The sequence below is a fragment of the Rhipicephalus microplus genome, chromosome 9 (assembly GCF_043290135.1).
Source record: "Rhipicephalus microplus isolate Deutch F79 chromosome 9, USDA_Rmic, whole genome shotgun sequence".
NCBI classification, from domain to species: Eukaryota; Metazoa; Arthropoda; class Arachnida; order Ixodida; family Ixodidae; genus Rhipicephalus; species Rhipicephalus microplus.
The window spans coordinates 6753933-6772206 of NC_134708.1; the positions used below are offsets into that span (position 1 = coordinate 6753933).

Below are 18274 nucleotides of genomic sequence, written 5' to 3' on the forward strand. Positions count from 1 at the left end.
GTGGCTTTGTGGTAGACTACTCGACTGTCATCGTGGGTGCTTTTTTGTCACATTATTTTTCACGTCTGTCGGTTACCATTTCGTGTATATCGGTTAACGCCACCAACGTTGACGGCTCAACACGGGAACGGGCACCGAGATGGTTCTCGGTTCACCTTAAAAGTCTGGGCAAACGAATGGGGACACAGAAAACAAGTCAGTTCACCAACTAACAACTGAAAACGTAACCTGCGACGGAAAGCAAACTCGGCACGATAACTCTTCTACGCATGCCCAGGCAAGTGGCGATATTAGTCAATGCGGAACGTGTGGGGGCACGCGCGAAAACATCGCTAACGACAGGCTCACCATCCAGTGCACTTCTGCATTGTCCAAAGTGCAAATGAGAGCGTAAATTCAATGATTGTGCAGTTTTTTTACATGCAGAGGAATAAAGCAACGCGTCTATCGATAATAGTAGAAGAAGCCCATGCCTGAGCCAGCCGGCCATTAACTAGTAAACTTTAAACATAAATACGTACGAACAATCTCAGCTGTCGGTTATTATTTTAAGTGTGACGATGACTACTTCATAGGAACCGTTCATAACGTTTTTTTAGACTGCAATACATGACAACTACAACCGACACTGAGTCATAAACGCACACGGAGCGTCTCGTGGCCCTGCATATCACTCCAAGTGTCACTGCCAAATACCAGGTATACCGAAGTAAAATCTCTACTCGAGACACGGCTGCTTTTATCCTTACAGGCACAACTCTGACCGATATAATTTCAATGGGCGCCGTCTCCACACGGGTATTCGTCAAATAAGCGGGAAACACGAGTCATATGGCTTCGCTTGCCCCTGCCAAGCGCCGTGTCCGGTTTTGCTCGCCGCCCAAAGGAGGGCGCTATCCAGCGGCATCCTGTGGCCACATGACACCACACTAAACCTTCTGACGTCATAATGACGTCACCTTTCTGCAGTTGTGACGTCACTACGAGACGATAATTTTTCGAATCCCTCGTCATCGACGCCGCGGGACGGTCGCCACCGACTTTCCCGTTCGACGAGGAAGCATCGGTTGACGCTGCGGCAGCCTGCGCATGAGTCACTCGGCCAAGCGGATGCTGGCACGCATTGCGTATTTAACCGAACGCCGCTCTCTCAGGATATAACAGAAGCCCGGTTAAGATCTTGTAGGCGCAGATTGGAGAGGAAGGTTTGCAGATGCCGTCGCGTGTTATTTGTTGTGATGGAAGAACCGCGTTGAACGAAGGCAAGATGCGTCAGGAAGAAGGCATCAGCTCATGTTTTTGCTTACATATACAGTTCTGCTAATAAACAAGCTTAAAAGAGAACGTAAACAAAGTAATGCTTTTGCTTAGTGCTTACCTTATAGGCTGCCGCCGGCCACGCCGCAAATTTGCATTGATTGATTGACTTTTGGGGTTTAACGTCCCGAAACCACCATATGATTATGAGAGACGCCGTAGTGGAGGGCTCTGGAAATTTCGACCACCTGGGGTTCTTTAACGTGCACCCAAATCTGAGCACACGGGCCTACAACATTTCCGCCTCCATCGGAAATGCAGCCGCCGCAGCCGGGATTCGATCCCGCGACCTGCGGGTGCAAATTTTCATACAACATACGCGTATAGCCAGAAGGGGGCTCAGGGGAGAGGGCTGCTTTTTTTACTAGTTTTTTTTTATTTTGCATGTGTGCAACGAGGCATGCAAATAAACATTATAGGTGTAATTTTCCGGAACAAGAAGAGGTCAGAGTGGGTCAGGGAACAGACGGGTGTAGCGGGCTTCTCCGTCGAAATCAAGAAGTTGACATAGACAGGACATGTAGCTCGTGGGCGCAGGATAACCGCTAGTCATCAAGGGCAACCGACTGCATTCTAAGAGAAGGCAAACGCGTAAGGGAGAGGCAGAAAGTTGAGTGGGCAGATGAGATTACGAATTTTGATTGATGATTGATTGATTGATATGTGGGGTTTAACGTCCCAAAACCACTATATGATTATGAGAGACGCCGTAGTGGAGGGCTCCGGAAATTTAGACCACCTGGGGTTCTTTAACGTGCACCCAAATCTGAGCACACGGGCCTACAACATTTCCGCCTCCATCGGAAATGCAGCCGCCGCGGCCGGGATACGAACCCGCGCCCTGCGGGTCAGCAGCCGAGTACCTTAGCCACTAGACCGAGATTACGAATTTTGCAAGGGATAACATGGCCTCACCAAGCACAGGACCTGGTGGATTGAGGGAACATGCATGGGAGATGTTTTCGGCCTGCAGCGGGCGCCGTCAAGTTAAGGATGATGACGATAATAATAATAATAATAATAATAATAATAATAATAATAATAATAATAATAATAATCGCACATACAAACACGCTGACGTACCCACCTCCACCCCACCCCCATTCTGAAATAATGTCGCGCCTACGCCTTTCCAATCCGGTTCCGCCAATCTTACTTGATTTCGCGACCACTTGTGAGAGATGCTGTAAAATGTAGATGGATGCCTAGCCGAAAATTCCTTCTAACTTTCACAAATGTAAAACAGCACAAGAAGTACGGGAAGCACAGAAAGACAGGTGAATAGAGCGTTTACAGGGGCCCTTTTATGGCACGCATCAGAGCAACGAAAAGGGGATTACGACAAAGTTTGCGATGACGGTCACACGTTTCAAAAAGTTGTCCACAGTGATAAACAAGAAGAGGTGTCAATGTAGCCTAAAGCTTAGAAAATTAAGCACGCTCATGGTGTGGCCAGATAAGCCACAAAATGTATGCGTAATGTAAGATTGGGCCAGTACGGTTTCATTGTTTCAACATTTGTTTTCTCTTTGAAAGAATTCGACGCTCAAAATTTAACATTAGCACGCAGAAAGATATGACGATTGCTGCATGTACTCCAAGTGATTCATTGAAAATAGATAGACGATAAACAAGTCGCGAAAGATCGTGGGCGCATGCGCATTCCAGGCAGAAAGCTAAAAATAAAAGTCGTAACTGCTTATAATTGCCCAACTAATAATTTGTATTCGCTTGCACGCAAGGAGACAAACGTCGTACTGACACCTTTGTTTGATAAAGAAATGGCTTCAATAAGTATGCATCACCAACAAGCGCCAATGTGTTTTCTAAGTCATGGTTTTAAACAGCGCGACATGTCAAAACACAAGACAACCTCCCCTCCCTCCAAAAATATTTATACGCTTCTGAATAGGCCGATGGATGGAACTGAGATAAGTTCTGGAAACTGGGAAAGAACGTGGCGGATCCGCTTATCTAGGAATAGGTGTAACAAGAAAGTGAAACGTGTCTTCACAGAGGTAGCCGCACATTTATTGTGCGTTGTTTCAGCAAAAACAAAAAATTGCTAAGTCACGTGAAGAACGGCAACGAGCTCGTAACTTGCAGCGCACACCTCAAGCAGAAAGCACGCGCAAAATTAGCAGCGCGGACCAACAACTGCCTCAGCTCGGTACTTAAACTGTACTGTTCAAACAGAAAGAAAAGCGCACGAAACGAGCGCACAAGTATACACAGTACAAGCGCGAACAACTGTTGATTCGTACTTCTTCGTGTGTCAGCAGCGCGCTCCTTTCGTAAACGCGGCCGAGGCAGCGAGCGAAGTGACCTTCGTCCTCTCTCGAGTTACGAGTCTGATAAGCGCGCGCGCAGCAGAGACCACGCACCGTGGAGGTTTCGCTCCTTGAAGGCGACGACCTTCTTAGAGCGCGCCAAGTGCGAGCTCGTTGCGCCATCTCGCTGCTGATAACAGAAATGCGCTTAAGTATCGGAGCTCTGAGGACCAGCAAATGGAGTACGGTGTATACAAATGGCTTGCCCTAAACGTTTCGGACAACGAACGCTCCGGGCCATGGTGGTTAGTGCCGCGCGCTGCGAGTCGAGAGGTGACTGGTTCAATCCCACAGCACAGAATCTTTACTTCTCGTTTTTTTTTTCCCTTGCAATCAGTTCGTATACTTACAACGTCATATCTGTGACGGAAATATGTCAGCGCAGCCGTGGTGCACCTCGGCATAAAACACTTTCTTGTTAATAAGACGAAACAAAACCACCTAAAAAAATTCACAGCATCGAAGATATCTTCGGGTTTTTGGGACTTCTTCGTCTTTGCAACCATGTAACGTTTGTGCAGGAACAAAATCCCAAAACCGAATACGTACATATACCAATAGCAAGCTCTGCTTGATTCACATAAAAAACAGCGCGAATAACGAGGGACAAGAAAAGAAGGAGACAGACAGCGCACTGACTTACAACAAGATTTATTTGCTGGAACCGCACAATGTATACTTGAGCATTATCTGACAAAAAGGGAAAATACAAATCAAAGAAAACAGAATTCACCTAACACCGGAGTAATCATCGTGATAACGTGCCATGAACAAAACGTGTGCCAACGTTCTGAAGAAAATCTAATTCTTTTCTGATAGAGCAATCGAAGGCCTGCTGACACATGCAATGCCCAGCCTTTCTATTTCTGCAGCCTCATAAATTTCGCGTTATCACCTGGTCCCGATGACGCCTAATGACAGTACAATGCTGAAAGTCGGGGACACAACCGCAGTCTCGGCAATGAATGCCGAGGTGGCACGATACTGTACAAGAGACGTTGTCAGCGTGCTCTTTCAGTCGCTCATTTAAGCACCTGCCTGTTTGGCCGATGTACCACTTGCTGCAGGACAGGGGTAGTGAGTACACCACCTCTTCGATGCATGGAACGTACATCTTCCGATGCTTGATTTCGCAGCCTCGCTCTCCCCTGGAACCAGGATTCACGGCCTTGCACAACCTAGCCAGATTTTCTGGGGCAGAAAAAAAACCAGGTGTACTTCGCACCTGCTGGCCACTTTTTTGAGGTTGTGTGTGACGCCGTGGATATAGGGAATAACCACAAAGCTTCGTTTCTCCCCTTTCTTATCCTTTGTACGGGTTCGAGCATTCATCTCTGGGCTCGTTCTGATTTCTCGGAGTAGACACTCAGCAACGGCGGTACATCGGGAAACCAGCCTCGGTGAGGCGTTTATTTTGCTGATTGAAGCTGGACCGAATCATGTGAAGGCAGGAACTGCTCGTACGCCGCGATGGAGCAGCGGTTGCATGGTTGTTAACTCAGAGGTTCGATGCCGGTCGCATTTCCATGGAGGCGAAATAGTAGAGTTTCATGTACTGTGCGATGTCAGTACACATATAGAACGCCTGGTGGCCGAAAATTTCGGAGCCCTTTTCTATTATCTCCTCTTCTAATGGTATTGTTGTTTTGGGACGCAAAACCCTTACAGGTAATAATATAGTATTACTGATTGAAATGCTGCATCTTGTCGAAGAAAGGCGCGAGTACAGGAGCATACCGCACTCACACTGCCATGTCCCTCGATGCATCGCAAGCAAAGCACCACATGCCTCGCTGCTTTGTATGCACACTGGGTCATGCTCCGAAGCGAAAATCCATTCTCGGGGAGCCAATAACCTGCAGAGAGGTTGACGGTTATCGTCGCTGCGAAGAACGCATCACTACCCTGCGTCGTACTTATGGACCCGCCGGCGTAGTACATATGCGCCGCCTGGAGACCATGCCCGTTCTGGCGCCGGTGCATGATGTCTGCCCAGATAAAGAAGAGAGCATCGAAAGCGAATCGCGTTCAGCGCTGTTTTCTCGAGTGACTGCGCACGTGACTGCGGTCGGTGTTCCTAACTGTAAAACACTCCGCGTGGCGAAAAGCGCCCGCTTTTTCCCGCAGTTTACCAGGGTCATGGCAACTTCTCCGAAACAGCGCAGCGTAAAATGCGCGCGTTCCGAGCCGTGACGTCGGACAAGTAGGCCGTCGGCCCGTGCGTATACGGTCGCAGAGCACCGGTGCTTATTAAAATCATACTCCGTTTCATACGTCCGGTGCAGCGCTGTGAGAGCTAGCGAGATTTCTTGCAGTATAGATGCTTTCGCACCAAGAAATAGTACATTAATTGAGCCACGCCGGTGCTTTACTATACCACCTATAAAGTAGTAGGGTAGCCAATTCTCGTTTAAATTCACCGCACTTTAGTAGGCTGGGTATATGTCTGCTATCGTGTGCGCCGCTTGGCATAACGCTCTGTGCGTAGCATATTGGGCACGCGCTCACACCGAAGAAGTCGTCTTCCCGATGCTCTTCTAGCGCCTTAATGATGATCACTTATCATGATCAGCAAAAGGCCACTGGTGTGATTGGCGTAACGCAGGCGAAACCACGCATGCAAATAGAAAAAAAAAGGGGGGGAAGCAAGGCGAAATGAAAAGATGGAACAATGAGAAAAATAAGTAGAAAAATAGGCAGCAAAGGAGAGAACGAAATCGATGAAGATACAGGAAATAATTGATCGAAATAAAGAGAGACAAAAACAGAAAAAAAAGTGAAAGGAGGAAGAAAGAAGCAGAGGAGGAAAAGAAGAACACCGAATAGAAACAAAGAAAGCTGCCCAGCTCCGACCTTCCACCAGGCTTGGCACCGCAATGTTGCCTCATTTTTTTATTTCCCTTTTTCTGTATTTTTTTTTGGGGGGGGGGGGAGGCACAGGACAGCTTTATGCTCTCCCGTGGTAGAGTACCAAGTACTCAAAATCGTTAACAACGTTTTTCTAAACACACTTATCGGCCATTCATCTACGTTTGCGCAAAGTTTGCGTATATTACTCATGCAACACTAAAATTTTGGGGGGCTTTCAAACTTTCGAAAAAAAGTCGCATTACGATAACAAACAATCACATTAAAGTGTCAATAATGTTCCCACCATTACAGCACAGGCCCAGTGCCGTAATGGGATCTTTTTTCGTTTTTCGGCCAAACTATTTATGCACGTGCTTTGCGCCTTATAAATAAACAAACCCCTTTATTTATACGGCTGTAAGTAGCTTGTATAGGTAGAACTAGTTAGTTTTCATATCAAGAGCCTCCGCGACGGGTTCTGGTATCTCGCAGCCACAACCGATCACGGATGACATGTTTACGACGACGAAACCCAAGCGCGATACGCGCAGACATTTAGCTGACCCAACCTTCTGCATAGCTGTCACATTGTTGCACCTGATGTACAAGAGGGGAAAAGTTCTCGCCAGGACATTATCCCATGTATTTCAGTGGGAGCGTGACCTAGAACTTTTGACACCCCCCCCCTTCCCCCTGTACCTGCATGATGTGTTGCACCTGAGCTGTTTTATTTTTGTTTCTATTCAGAATTGTGAACCCCAGAAACCGTGGTTCACTGTACAGTGTGCAGTGTGTGCACACTGCACGGAGACGCTCCCTGGATTTCGTGGCGACCGGTTGTGCGCCCGCGCGCTCCGCGCGCTCGCGACCTTCGGCGTCATCGTAGCGCTGGCCGACTGGGCTCGTCCTACGTCATCTCCTGTCGCCGACGACCTTCGACGACAGCGCAGCTCTGATTTACTGGTCCTGCTCTACGCCATCTACAGACGCCGACACCATCTCTCGCAAGTGTACCCCGTCCTCGGACTCCAGTGACCGTTTTTCCATCTTTCCTGTCTCTTCTATCCCCTCAGTTTGTTGTTGCTTCTTCTTCCTCTTTCCTATACTTTTACCTCTACCCTTTTATCCCTCCTTACCCCCATCCCTTTGTGAGCTCTGTGGCGGTGTCGCTCACTGAAGCAGACAATAACGGGGCTCACTTTTCTCTTCCTTTCTCTCAAGAACCACTCCGCACACTGCACAGTGTGCAGTGTGCAGGCAGTGTGCACAGTGTGTCTTTACAGTGTGCAGGCAGGTGCGCCAAATCATTTTTTTTTCTTACTTTCGGTCATGTTCCCTGCTTCGACGATATACTTCCATTACTTCAATTACACCTTCATTGAAGCACGCACCTAGAGGTTAAAACTTATTGTAAGCGCGAGTATTGCGAATATGCTGTTGCGATTAAAGTATTGAAGTAATATTAAATGTAAAAGAAAGGCAGACACGATAATGGTAGACATATTTGAACTTCTTTTAAGACTGAGCAAATGAGGGAGAGGGGCATGGACGCATAAAATTGTTGTATTATTAGAGGGAGCCTGTAAGCTTCTCACATGCGCATTGGTTAGGAAGTCTGTAGAAACTCTGTAGAAGCCTTATTGCAAAGAGTTAACGAGCGCATTTGCATTTTGAGCAATGACAGGCCGAATAGCTGCCATTTTTAGGCGCCCGTTTTTGCGTTGAACGGGAGTCACCGTCGGTGTCGTAATCGATTGTAACGCCAGCTTCGGTAGACGACGAGGGTGCCAGGATTCGCAGCCGTATCAATACATTGCGCAGGACACTATGCTCGCCGCGTATAGACGAGATTCGCGACAACGACGACCACGTTTCTCGCTCGTTGAACGTCGGCTGCCGAAGCAGGTCATTTTCCCCGAACGTGCACCCACAACCACTCGAAGGACGTGCTGCTGATGAGCGGCCGCATGTGACAACAGCCCGTTCCACTGAGCGCCCCTCACGAGCGCCACCACGGACTCTAGATAGGACAAATTTCGTCGCTACGGAAAATTTAGTCGGTCGGCGCCTTTGCTTTTTCGCCCACGAAAGGCCCACATTGTAGATAATGTATACTTCTTGTGTGATCTTTACGAATCGAGGATAGTCGCTTTCAAAGTGCGCAGAAACACAAGCCAATAGACTATCAACTGTTTCGTTTACTTTCCCAAACAAACATATGTTATTTTTGTTTTGTTTTTCAAATGCGTCGTTTAACCCTTATTTTCCCAGGAAAAAAAAGAAAGAAAAATCACTTAATGCAACGAAACTTGGCTTATCACCGTAGCGCACTGGTAGCTACGCAGCATGTGGTCGCCACGGTGAAGGCTCTTAACAGAGTCATATTGATAAGGAGCGTGTGAAAACGGAAGCTTTCGAAGTGACTCCAAAAATGTGCACAACATAGATGACTTGACCAGTCAAAACAAGTTCACCATATTGAGTTACCAGCTGATACTTGATTTGATTTGTGGGGTTTAACGTCACAAAACCACCACATGATTATGAAAGACGCCGTAGTGGAGGGCTCCGGAGATTTCGACCACCTGGGGTTCATTAACGAGCACCCAAATCAGAGCACACGGTACTACGACATTTCCGCCTCCATCGAAAATGCAGCAGCCGCAGCCGGGATTCGATCCCGCGACCTGCGGGCCAGCAGACGAGTACCTTTGCCACTAGACCACCGCGGCGGGGCTGTCAGTTGATACTACGAACTGTTGAAGAAGCACGTCCAAAAAACCAGAGTATAGTTATGAGAGACGCCTTCGAAGAGGGCTCCGAAATAATCGGCCCTCTGGCGTTTCTTAACGAGCACCTGAATCTGCAGAGACGAGCCTCAATCATTTCTGCTTCCATCGAAAATGCGGTCACCGTCGCCGGGATTCGATCCCGCGACCTTCGGGATAGAAGTCGATCACAATGACCACTGGGCCACCGTGGCGGGTTATTGATGCAAGAGCGCCATCTGCTCAAGCGATACCAATTCTTCGCTAACCGCGCAAAGTCTGTGCAGACGAAATTCCCTGAATCATTTTGAGAAAATCCCGGGCCACAGAAGTGTTTGGACAAGTCCAATGGTAAGCGTGCTGTATAGGCTTATGATTTACGCGGTTTTTGTGAAACTAACCCCCGTATTCACAAACGCTCCTCGACTCGACTTTCAGCCTTCACTTGACAGGATTGAGCACTGCGCCACCGCGCGGCTGAAGATGACGCTGCGCTACTCAAGAATCGCAGAAGATTATCGCTGATATGCAGTGATTTTCCCTGCCTCGAGAAGGCGCTCCCATCAGTTTTCTCAAGTAAAGGTGAAGCGTAGAGTGAAGGGACGTTCTAGAATACCGGGGTAAATGTGCACAGAAAACACGGACGATATATTTTTAAGGACCCCATACATACACATGCGCTACTTCCACAAAGTTATGGATGCTACACCACCGCTACTTATAGCATGACACCCAACTGACTTATATCGATGCGCAGAAGTTCGAAGCCCTTAACAGCTAGGTAATATTTATTAAAGGATTGTGTCACACTCAGATTATTATTTTTTGTCACACCAATTGCCTACGATGTTGTGTATTGCGTATATCCTCGTCGTATATGGTCGCAAGTGTGTCGGCCAAACCAGTCGTACCTTAACGATCGCTTGTGTGAGCGCCCTTAAAATTTCAAGGCCATGGCTGTTCTTTCTTCGTGTCCAAACAGCGGGTCGCGAGTGTCAAATATGCACACCCAACTAGTCCCTACTTTGGTCCTTCTAAGAAATCCGAGAATGCCGAGAGGAATGTTTTTTTTTTTTTTGCATTCGTCCTGACAGTGATACAACAAAACAGTACACGTCAGGCTGACCTACCATTTTTTATTAAAAGGTGACATTTCCTTTGCTCTTCTCTTTCTTTTTTTTTAGTAGCCGTGTTTGTGAGATTTCTTTATCATATATTTCTTATCAGCCTTGTTGAAAACCATCTGAGTCACGACGCGCTCAAATCAAGACAGAACGAGACGAGCTAAAAGATACGTACTTATCGGCTGATAACTGGAAGGAAAAAAAAAACTAGAGATATCCGGTGTCAGATACGACACTTTACTAAAATTTACCAAGTCAGACACACGCAAATTCTAGCCCACGTTAAGCACAGCGAGGACCTCTCCGAAGTGAGTAAGTAAAAACTTTATTGAGAATGTCCGGTGGTATTTAGTGGGGTGGGGCGACTAAGCAGCCAGCCTAGGTGACGGCTTCGAGTCCTTGGACACGGGCGGCTTCCTGGGCGTGCCGGACGGCCCACAGTTGATCGGCGAGGTCGTGGCTGAGTAGAGCCGCCTCGTATCGCACCTCGCGGTTCGAGACTGTCATGCCAACACGATTCGTAGGGATCTGCTGCTTGCTACCGGTGCTGTAGCATGTGCTGCAGCGCCGCTTTTGCCCCACACGCTTTACAGTCTTTAGATGTATAAATGGCAGGATAACATAAACAAAGGATCACTGGGTTCGGGCACGTGTGAGTCTATGACCGTCTTCAGGCAACCTCCTGTTTCGTTTGTCGTGGGGTGGTGGATATTTGGATCTGTTTTATCTGTAGTGTTGTGTGGTGTGTCTGAAAATGCTTGCGATCCCCCAACGTCCACTTCCGCATCGCTCTCGAGGTATGCGTCAGGGCTGCCCGCAGACGCCCCAGCTCGGTGTGCAAGTTCTCGAGTCTCTCCAGAAGTTTTTTTTTTCCCCTTTCTTCTTGTGCATGACTCACACAATACGTATTGTTCACCATGTTCTCAAGTTGAGATCCATGAGACCGAAGAAGGAATGTGCCTGCGTTTCACGAGTGCGTTATATTTGAGCTGGGCGATACTTTATGAACGTCCAAAACAGCGCGTTATACAATAAACAAACATACACGGAACAGAATACAACGCTTGCATGTTTCGTTATTGAATTTTAGACGGCCTCTGTTTCTTTCTTTTCTCCTGTTTATCTGAAGCGCTGCCATCGATTTGCCATGTTCGCCTTCCTCGAAAATAGAGCGCTTAGTCACGATAGCACTGTCCCATCCATCAAAGGTGGAGCCAGAATTTTTTTCGGGGGGGGGGGGGGGGGGGGTCAACCATACGTTATGCATATTCGTGCATGTGGTATGCGTGCGTGTACATATACACAAGCAAAACTGGAAATTTTCGGGAGGGAGGGGGTTTAACACCCCCTCCTTCCACTTAGGCTACGCCGCTGCCATCCATCTGAGACCCCGGTCCCCACTCGCCGAACAGTTGTTTTGTGACGCTGCCTCATTCAACCCGCTGGCTATGCCCTGCGGATATGTTTCCGTTATCGGTATCCGGTTCTATACCCCACTCATTTTCGGCATTAACTGAAAACCTCCTCTCCTACTTGTTTCCGGGTTCAAGCATGCGCACTCGCACCCTTAACTAACGTAATCGCAATTCAAGAGTAAGAGAGAAACGCAAATTACCCCGCCCCCCACCTTCCTTCTCGGACCAAAACCACGTGTTTTCTTTTCGCCCCACCACGTGCATGTACCGTCATTCCGCGGCCGGACACCGCACCGGCCGCCTTCGCTTCCACAGTAGTCCCGCTTGGATGGTCGTGCGGCGAGGACCGCCCCCGCCCCTAGTCTGAGCTTGTCGCACCCTGGTCTGACGACCGTCGGACGCCACCGCTTCTAGGCGAGCACAAAGATGGCCAGCTGGACTAACGTCGTGGGTGATCCAGTGCAGGTAAAGGAACCCGCCTAAAGCTACACAATTATTTCTCCATAAATTAGTTGGGGTTATTTATCCTTTGTACGTCTTGTGCGGCACCCATTGGAAGTGGACGCGAGTGTTCACGATCTTAACAAGCTTGTAGAATCACGAGAGCGAGCGCAACTCTCGCAGTTTACGCCACCCGCCGGGGTTTTGGTGCTCGACCGCTGACCCGCAAGTCGCGGGATCCCGGAGGCCGCATTTTGACGGGGTCGAAAAGGCCCGTGTACTTAGCGCGTTAAACAACCACAACAGCTCGACATTTTCGGAGCCCTCCACTATACGGAATTCCTCGTAAACATATCATGATTTTGCGCCGTAAGACTACAACAATTCTTATTGTAGCTTGCGTCGTGAATATACGCAGCAAGTCTCACTCGGGGGCGCACAAGATGACAGGAACTTCTTGGGGAGACTGTGTTCTACGCGGGAAATTGAATTGACCTCGTGTCGCCGGCAGTTTACTGAAACGAAGCTTGAGATTAGGCTGGTTGATAATACGTCTTGTTGGTAATCCATCTCGTTGGTAATTCATCTCGTTGATGACCCATTCATCAGCACTCGCCTCTGTTCCCTTTCTCATTCCTTCTCCATGCACTGTGTGCTGATTTTCGACGGACGGTTACGGCATAGCTACTAGCTATGGCCAACCAAGTGCGAAATTGCAATGTCTGCGGCTGTTTAGGGGATAATAATTTAGATAGCTTGCTTTTGAAAGTATGAGTAAATGTTTCGCAGTAACTGCTAATCAACGCTGACCCTACTTTAGTTATAGAGGACGATATACACTTGCGGAAGGAAAGTAACGAATTCATTGCGTACTGGCGGTATACGAGCAGTGTGCATGCACTTCCTTCGGGCGCGAATTGCAGGACTTGTATTCGCCCGCGCGCAGTTTATTCCGGGAGGCAGTATGTGAAGTTCTTCAGTCGCGAACGTGTGTAGGCCAAGTCTTCCAAAACATTGGTGCCCAATTCATGAGAAGCAGTTCAAGCGTTTGTCTGTAGCAAGACCTGATTACTTATAAACTGCGGTGCACTCAAGCTTAAGCAATCATCCCGTCTAGCTGTGAGTTCACAAGTCTATGACGGTGCTTTACCAAGGGCTCCCTTCTTCCTGCCAATACTATTGGTTTTACTGTGTCGCAATTCACGTATATTCGCGCATTTGTACGGGCTCCTATCTATTCGCTTATCAGTATATCAGCCTTATGTCCGCTTACGTTTACACTCGTCTATTCACCCATATCTCAACCAACGCACTGGTCTTCCTGCGCCATCTCAATGTTTATTGATCGAAGACGCCAGCTTTTTTTTTTCGGGGGGGGGGGGGGGGGTAGCGGGCAGGGGTTTTCATGCCCTTTACCTCCCCAAACTTTTTCACGGAACGTTCTCGATAGAAATATCTTGTGTCAGTCACATGTTTGATAAAAACGTCTTTAGTAAATTTCTACCACAGATAACTCGTGCTTGAAGACGTATCGTATAGCATCGCTTATGAGGGATATTGGCGTTAAAGACAGTTTATACCCCATGAGTCGACCTCACTCAGCTTCAGATCAAGTCGTTTAAGCCTGAGTGAGTCCGGATGAGCGACATGTTGGTGAGATTGAGTCTAAGTGAGTCAAGTTGAGGAAAATTTCAGTTAGTCCGAGTGAGTTCTCAGGGCAAAATATACATTTTTGGTGAGTCTGAATGATTTCGAATTTCTTTGTACTTTACGAAAACTGTTCTTCCAAGTTTATGCCTATGTCGTTCTATCTTTGTACATATCTAAAGGCCTATGTTTGTGCAGTGCACTGTTTGATACACGTGACATTGTAGCAACCCATCCCAAGTAATTCCCACTTAGCACACGTATACTACTTTACGGATGCGTTTGTGCGCCACCGTATTGGGCTGTAAACATTTGTATTTTGCATGTTCAACAACTATACGTTACGGTAGACGCATATGCAAGAAGAGTGTTCGGCTGGTGCATACAATGTTTCATGGCGTATTAGTTAACGACGCGATACACAAAAACAAAAAAAACGTCAGGACAGCCCGAAATTGCGGCACCCATATGTCTTACCCAAATAGTCTAAATGATGCTTGTGAGAAATAACGTCAGCCGTTCCACAGCTCACGATTGGGTAATAGTGCTCCTTTAATACTTCTAGAATTACAAGACTAGGTTCGATGGACATAAGTACTAACCGTAGACAATGACAAAGGTATGTTATCAGTACTAATTATGCAATGTAAATACGAAGCGAGAAAATCGTCGGATAGATGGCTTGCTGGCAGGAACCGAACCTGCGACCTTCACGTACGCGCCTGATGCTTTGCTAACTGTAATACAGTGGAGGTCATCCACTTCAAGTTTTATATAGGTGCATATAAGCCTGGGAATTTTAGTCAGCGCTTCGAGCGAAATCAAAACTAAGACACCCACTTGTCGCGCCTTTCACACAATGGATTTCAAGTACGTTTCTGTCGGCGATGATCCAGCAAAAGTTCCGGTATGATAGGCGTCAGGTCACATTGGAAGACCTCAACGCAGATGGAGGCATATTATGATCCAACATTGCGATGTACCATGGGTACGAGTACTCTTCCAATTGGCAGCTTGTGCGCTGTGACTACGCAGTTGCTTGGCGTACTGGCCCTGCGCCATGATGCCTACAATGACGCCAATGTAGAGAATTCACTGCCGCGGTTAACCTGCTTCAATGTGATAAACATGTGCCCGAAACTTATTTGACCTATATATGTCACAGAATGACAAAAACCGCGAGCGATGCACTCATAACGTTCTCGTGAGACCATGTTTCGATGACGTTAGGGCAACCCAAATAATGTTTATGTTCAAGTGCACTTCGTGTGACAATGACTGAAAGAACAAGTGGGCCTATATATACTGGCGCGACGTACTATCAGCGTCAAATCAAACTCCAACAGCGACAAGCATTTGCAATCGATGTGAAGCCACTCTGGATGCACGCTCCTGTCAATAAGAATGACTAGAGGGCGTTCTCTATATATCGTTGTGAACGATGTTCGAGAATCATTTGACGCCCATAGTACGTCCACTTATTCGTCCATATTTCCTGCAGGTGCGAATTATGATGCGCTGTCTCCGAATGTGTGTCGAATTCACATAGCACAGTGCTCTGCGCATAATTCACATAGCATTGGTCAGCTGCCAACTCGCAATGAGATCACGTACTGTGGATTCACAGCGCACCTCGGCATTGGCAGAAGACAAACCTATCCAAATAGTTCTTCAATAAGTTAGACGCACTTCGTGTGTTCGTTGGCAGGCTGAAATCACCCCACACTGAGGCCGTACAATAGGTACTGGATGTTCTACGTCCAGTGCTTGCAAGCCTTCAGTAGGCACCGTGAACCGACGATCTACTAGGGAACGTGATACGCCTAAAGTCTTGCGTCCACTACTGACACACGCAGCTGTCGAGATCAAGTGTTGTTTTATGTTCTGTTCTTTCTTTCTCTTTTCATCCCCCAATCCCCTTCCCCTGGTGGTCTAGGATAGAAGACCGGACGCTCGCTTGGTAGACCTTCCTGCATTTCCTTCCTCTACCTCCCTCTTCGCTTCCTTTTCTTTCTACGCAACGCCAAACTGGCAAAAAGTGTTCCACACTTGCCATCATGGCTACTGGCGGCGCTGACTGACGCTCCCACGTTTAATGCACATATATAACCCGTAACGTGGACGTGAGATTAAAGCCGTGCTAGCTCAGTTATAAGAGCATCGAGCGCGTTATTCGAAGGCCGCAGGTTTGGACCCTGTCCACGGCCAATAATCTTTTCATCCACTTTTTTTTTCTTTCTTCACATTTGTATTATAATTCTATTAACAACCCCTATACTTTCCTTGGCTTGGTTGTTTGTTAGATCTCATTATTATTTTATCATAATTGAAGTCACTCAATGTTTCTTTCCAAGAAAGAAAATGAAGTAATGCGTTACTTTGCGTGAGTTTCGGGTATTACTTGTAATTAGCATGTAATTCAATATTTACTTACTTTGCTGTCAATCACGTCCCATTTTCACATGAAAAGAATAAAATCATAGTTTTCAAGCGTGTACACAACTATTTTCTGGCTGTATTCGTTTTGGGAAAAGAAAGAGTTATCTTGACTTTACTCATTGAGTGCAGCACGCCAAAAGATCCGTCGAACATCGCAGTACCATCATCAAAGTGATTGGTTACAGTCACACGCAGCACACTGAAGTCAAGACATACTGATTATGTAGAGGATTCAGTTCATCCAATTAGCAATGTATCTGCTTCTCTTTTCACGGCAAGATGACGTAAACAAGTGGCGTGCACAAACGTAGCCACCCACCAACGCGAAAGGAGATATTTTAGTCCTTTCATCTAATGCCAGGCTAAGCGCATTTTATTATAAACGTGTAGCAACTAGTCCATGTCATTGCTCTGTTAAACCATCTGTAATGGCTCCCCTTCTTCAAGGTGATTGTAGGCCCATTAGTCGAAATGATGGCGATTTGGATTCGTCAATATTTATAGCAAGCACTCTTGACATCTGTGTTCTGATAAGTGCAGAAAGGATCACTGTACTCTAGTGATTGCCCGACTGTTTTGTTAGGTTAAAGCAGCCTCGATTACAACGGCGGCATATCGTTGCCAGATATGTGGCACAAACTATCGCGCACTTGGCCGAAGTTTGACGTGATGCAACAGCGGCGTCATCTATTCGCTAGATTGTGCGATAAAGCAGGGGCACATTCGGTGAATCAATTCAAAGTGCAGAGAAATGCACAGTGGCAGCATGACTTCATATATCCAAGATGGCCGCATCTATTTAATCACAATAATTGCACAGTACTCGAGCATTGAAGTACTCGAGTGTTGAGTACTTGAAGTTGTAAAAGAGAATGTATACTTAGGACAGTCAGTATAACCGCGGAGCCGAACCACGAGAATGAAGTAAATAGAAGAATAAGAATGGTGTGAAGCACATTCGGCAAACATTCTAAAATCATGAATTGTAGATTGCCACTATCCCTCAAGAGTAAAATATATAACAGACGCATCTTACTGGTACTTACCAACGGAGCAGAAACCTGGATGATTACAAAGAGCGTTCAACTTAAGTTGAGGACGACGCAGCGAGCAATGGAAAGGAAAACTATTTGTATAACTCTATAAGGGACAAGAAGAGAGCAGAGTGTGTCAGGGAAGAAACGGAGGTTAAGGATATGATAGCTGAAATCAAGAAGAAATGGACATGAGCGCGTAGGCTGGATAATCGCTGGTCATTAAGGGTAACTGGCTGTATTCCAAGAGAAGGAGAGCAGGTTAGGGGGAGACAGGTAGTTAGGTGGGCCGATCAGATTATAGGAAGTTTGCGGTATAAAGTGGCAACAGCAAGCACAGGACCAAGTTGACAGGTGGAACATAGGGGAGGTCTTTGTCTTGCTGATGATGATGATGGCTCGAGCATTGATATGCGACAGCGGGAGTCAGACGTCACTGCTACAAGAAGTGCCACCGGCAAGTTCCTGTGGAAGCAAGCTGTTGCATTGTGGTGTAGCGCGAAGGCCAGGGCGCTTTCGCGCATGTAAACTGCTTCCGTCGCTTATGAATTCTGTGGTGCACCGTAGTGCCATGGTTGTACGCTGCGGTGCAGTCAAGCCGCGATCGAGCTGCTTTAGCATGCGGGGCTGTCGTACGCTGTCATCGTCGCTTAGCGAAATGCAGGCAAAATGACATATAGGATAGCCAGCTGTAGCGCTCGCTCACGCCAAATAGAAGTCTTCTTACTCTTGTTCTTCGAGTGCCTTGATGGTGACAATAAGTGCAGAGCACTTTAGCAGCCCGTAAAACTGAAAAAAAAAGGGCAAGCGATAAACAGAAAAAGGTAAAGTATAGAAAGAATGTTAGGAAAGAATAGAAATAAATTGAAAAAAGAACAAAGCGGGAAAAAAATAGAGGAGGAAGGAAAA

At 47.1% G+C, this 18274-nt stretch overlaps 1 protein-coding gene across 4 annotated transcripts in view; it reads left to right on the top strand.

Annotated features, from left to right (window-relative positions):
* The window catches only part of snu (ABC-type transporter snustorr), a 56137-nt gene that overhangs the window by 11756 nt on the left and 26107 nt on the right, over window positions 1–18274 (top strand). Inside the window, exon 1 of one of the 4 annotated variants that reach the window (XM_075873028.1) lies at window positions 10602–10701. The exons of 1 other annotated variant lie outside the window; for it this stretch is intronic. Coding sequence is in view for 1 of the 3 variants with exons in the window: in XM_037415368.2 (XP_037271265.2) it covers window positions 12231–12269 (39 nt within the window). In the remaining 2 variants the exon portion in view is untranslated. Of the gene's footprint in view, window positions 1–10601; window positions 10702–12066; window positions 12270–18274 lie in introns of those variants that run through there. 2 more of the 4 variants (XM_075873029.1, XM_037415368.2) reach the window with 2 other exon arrangements.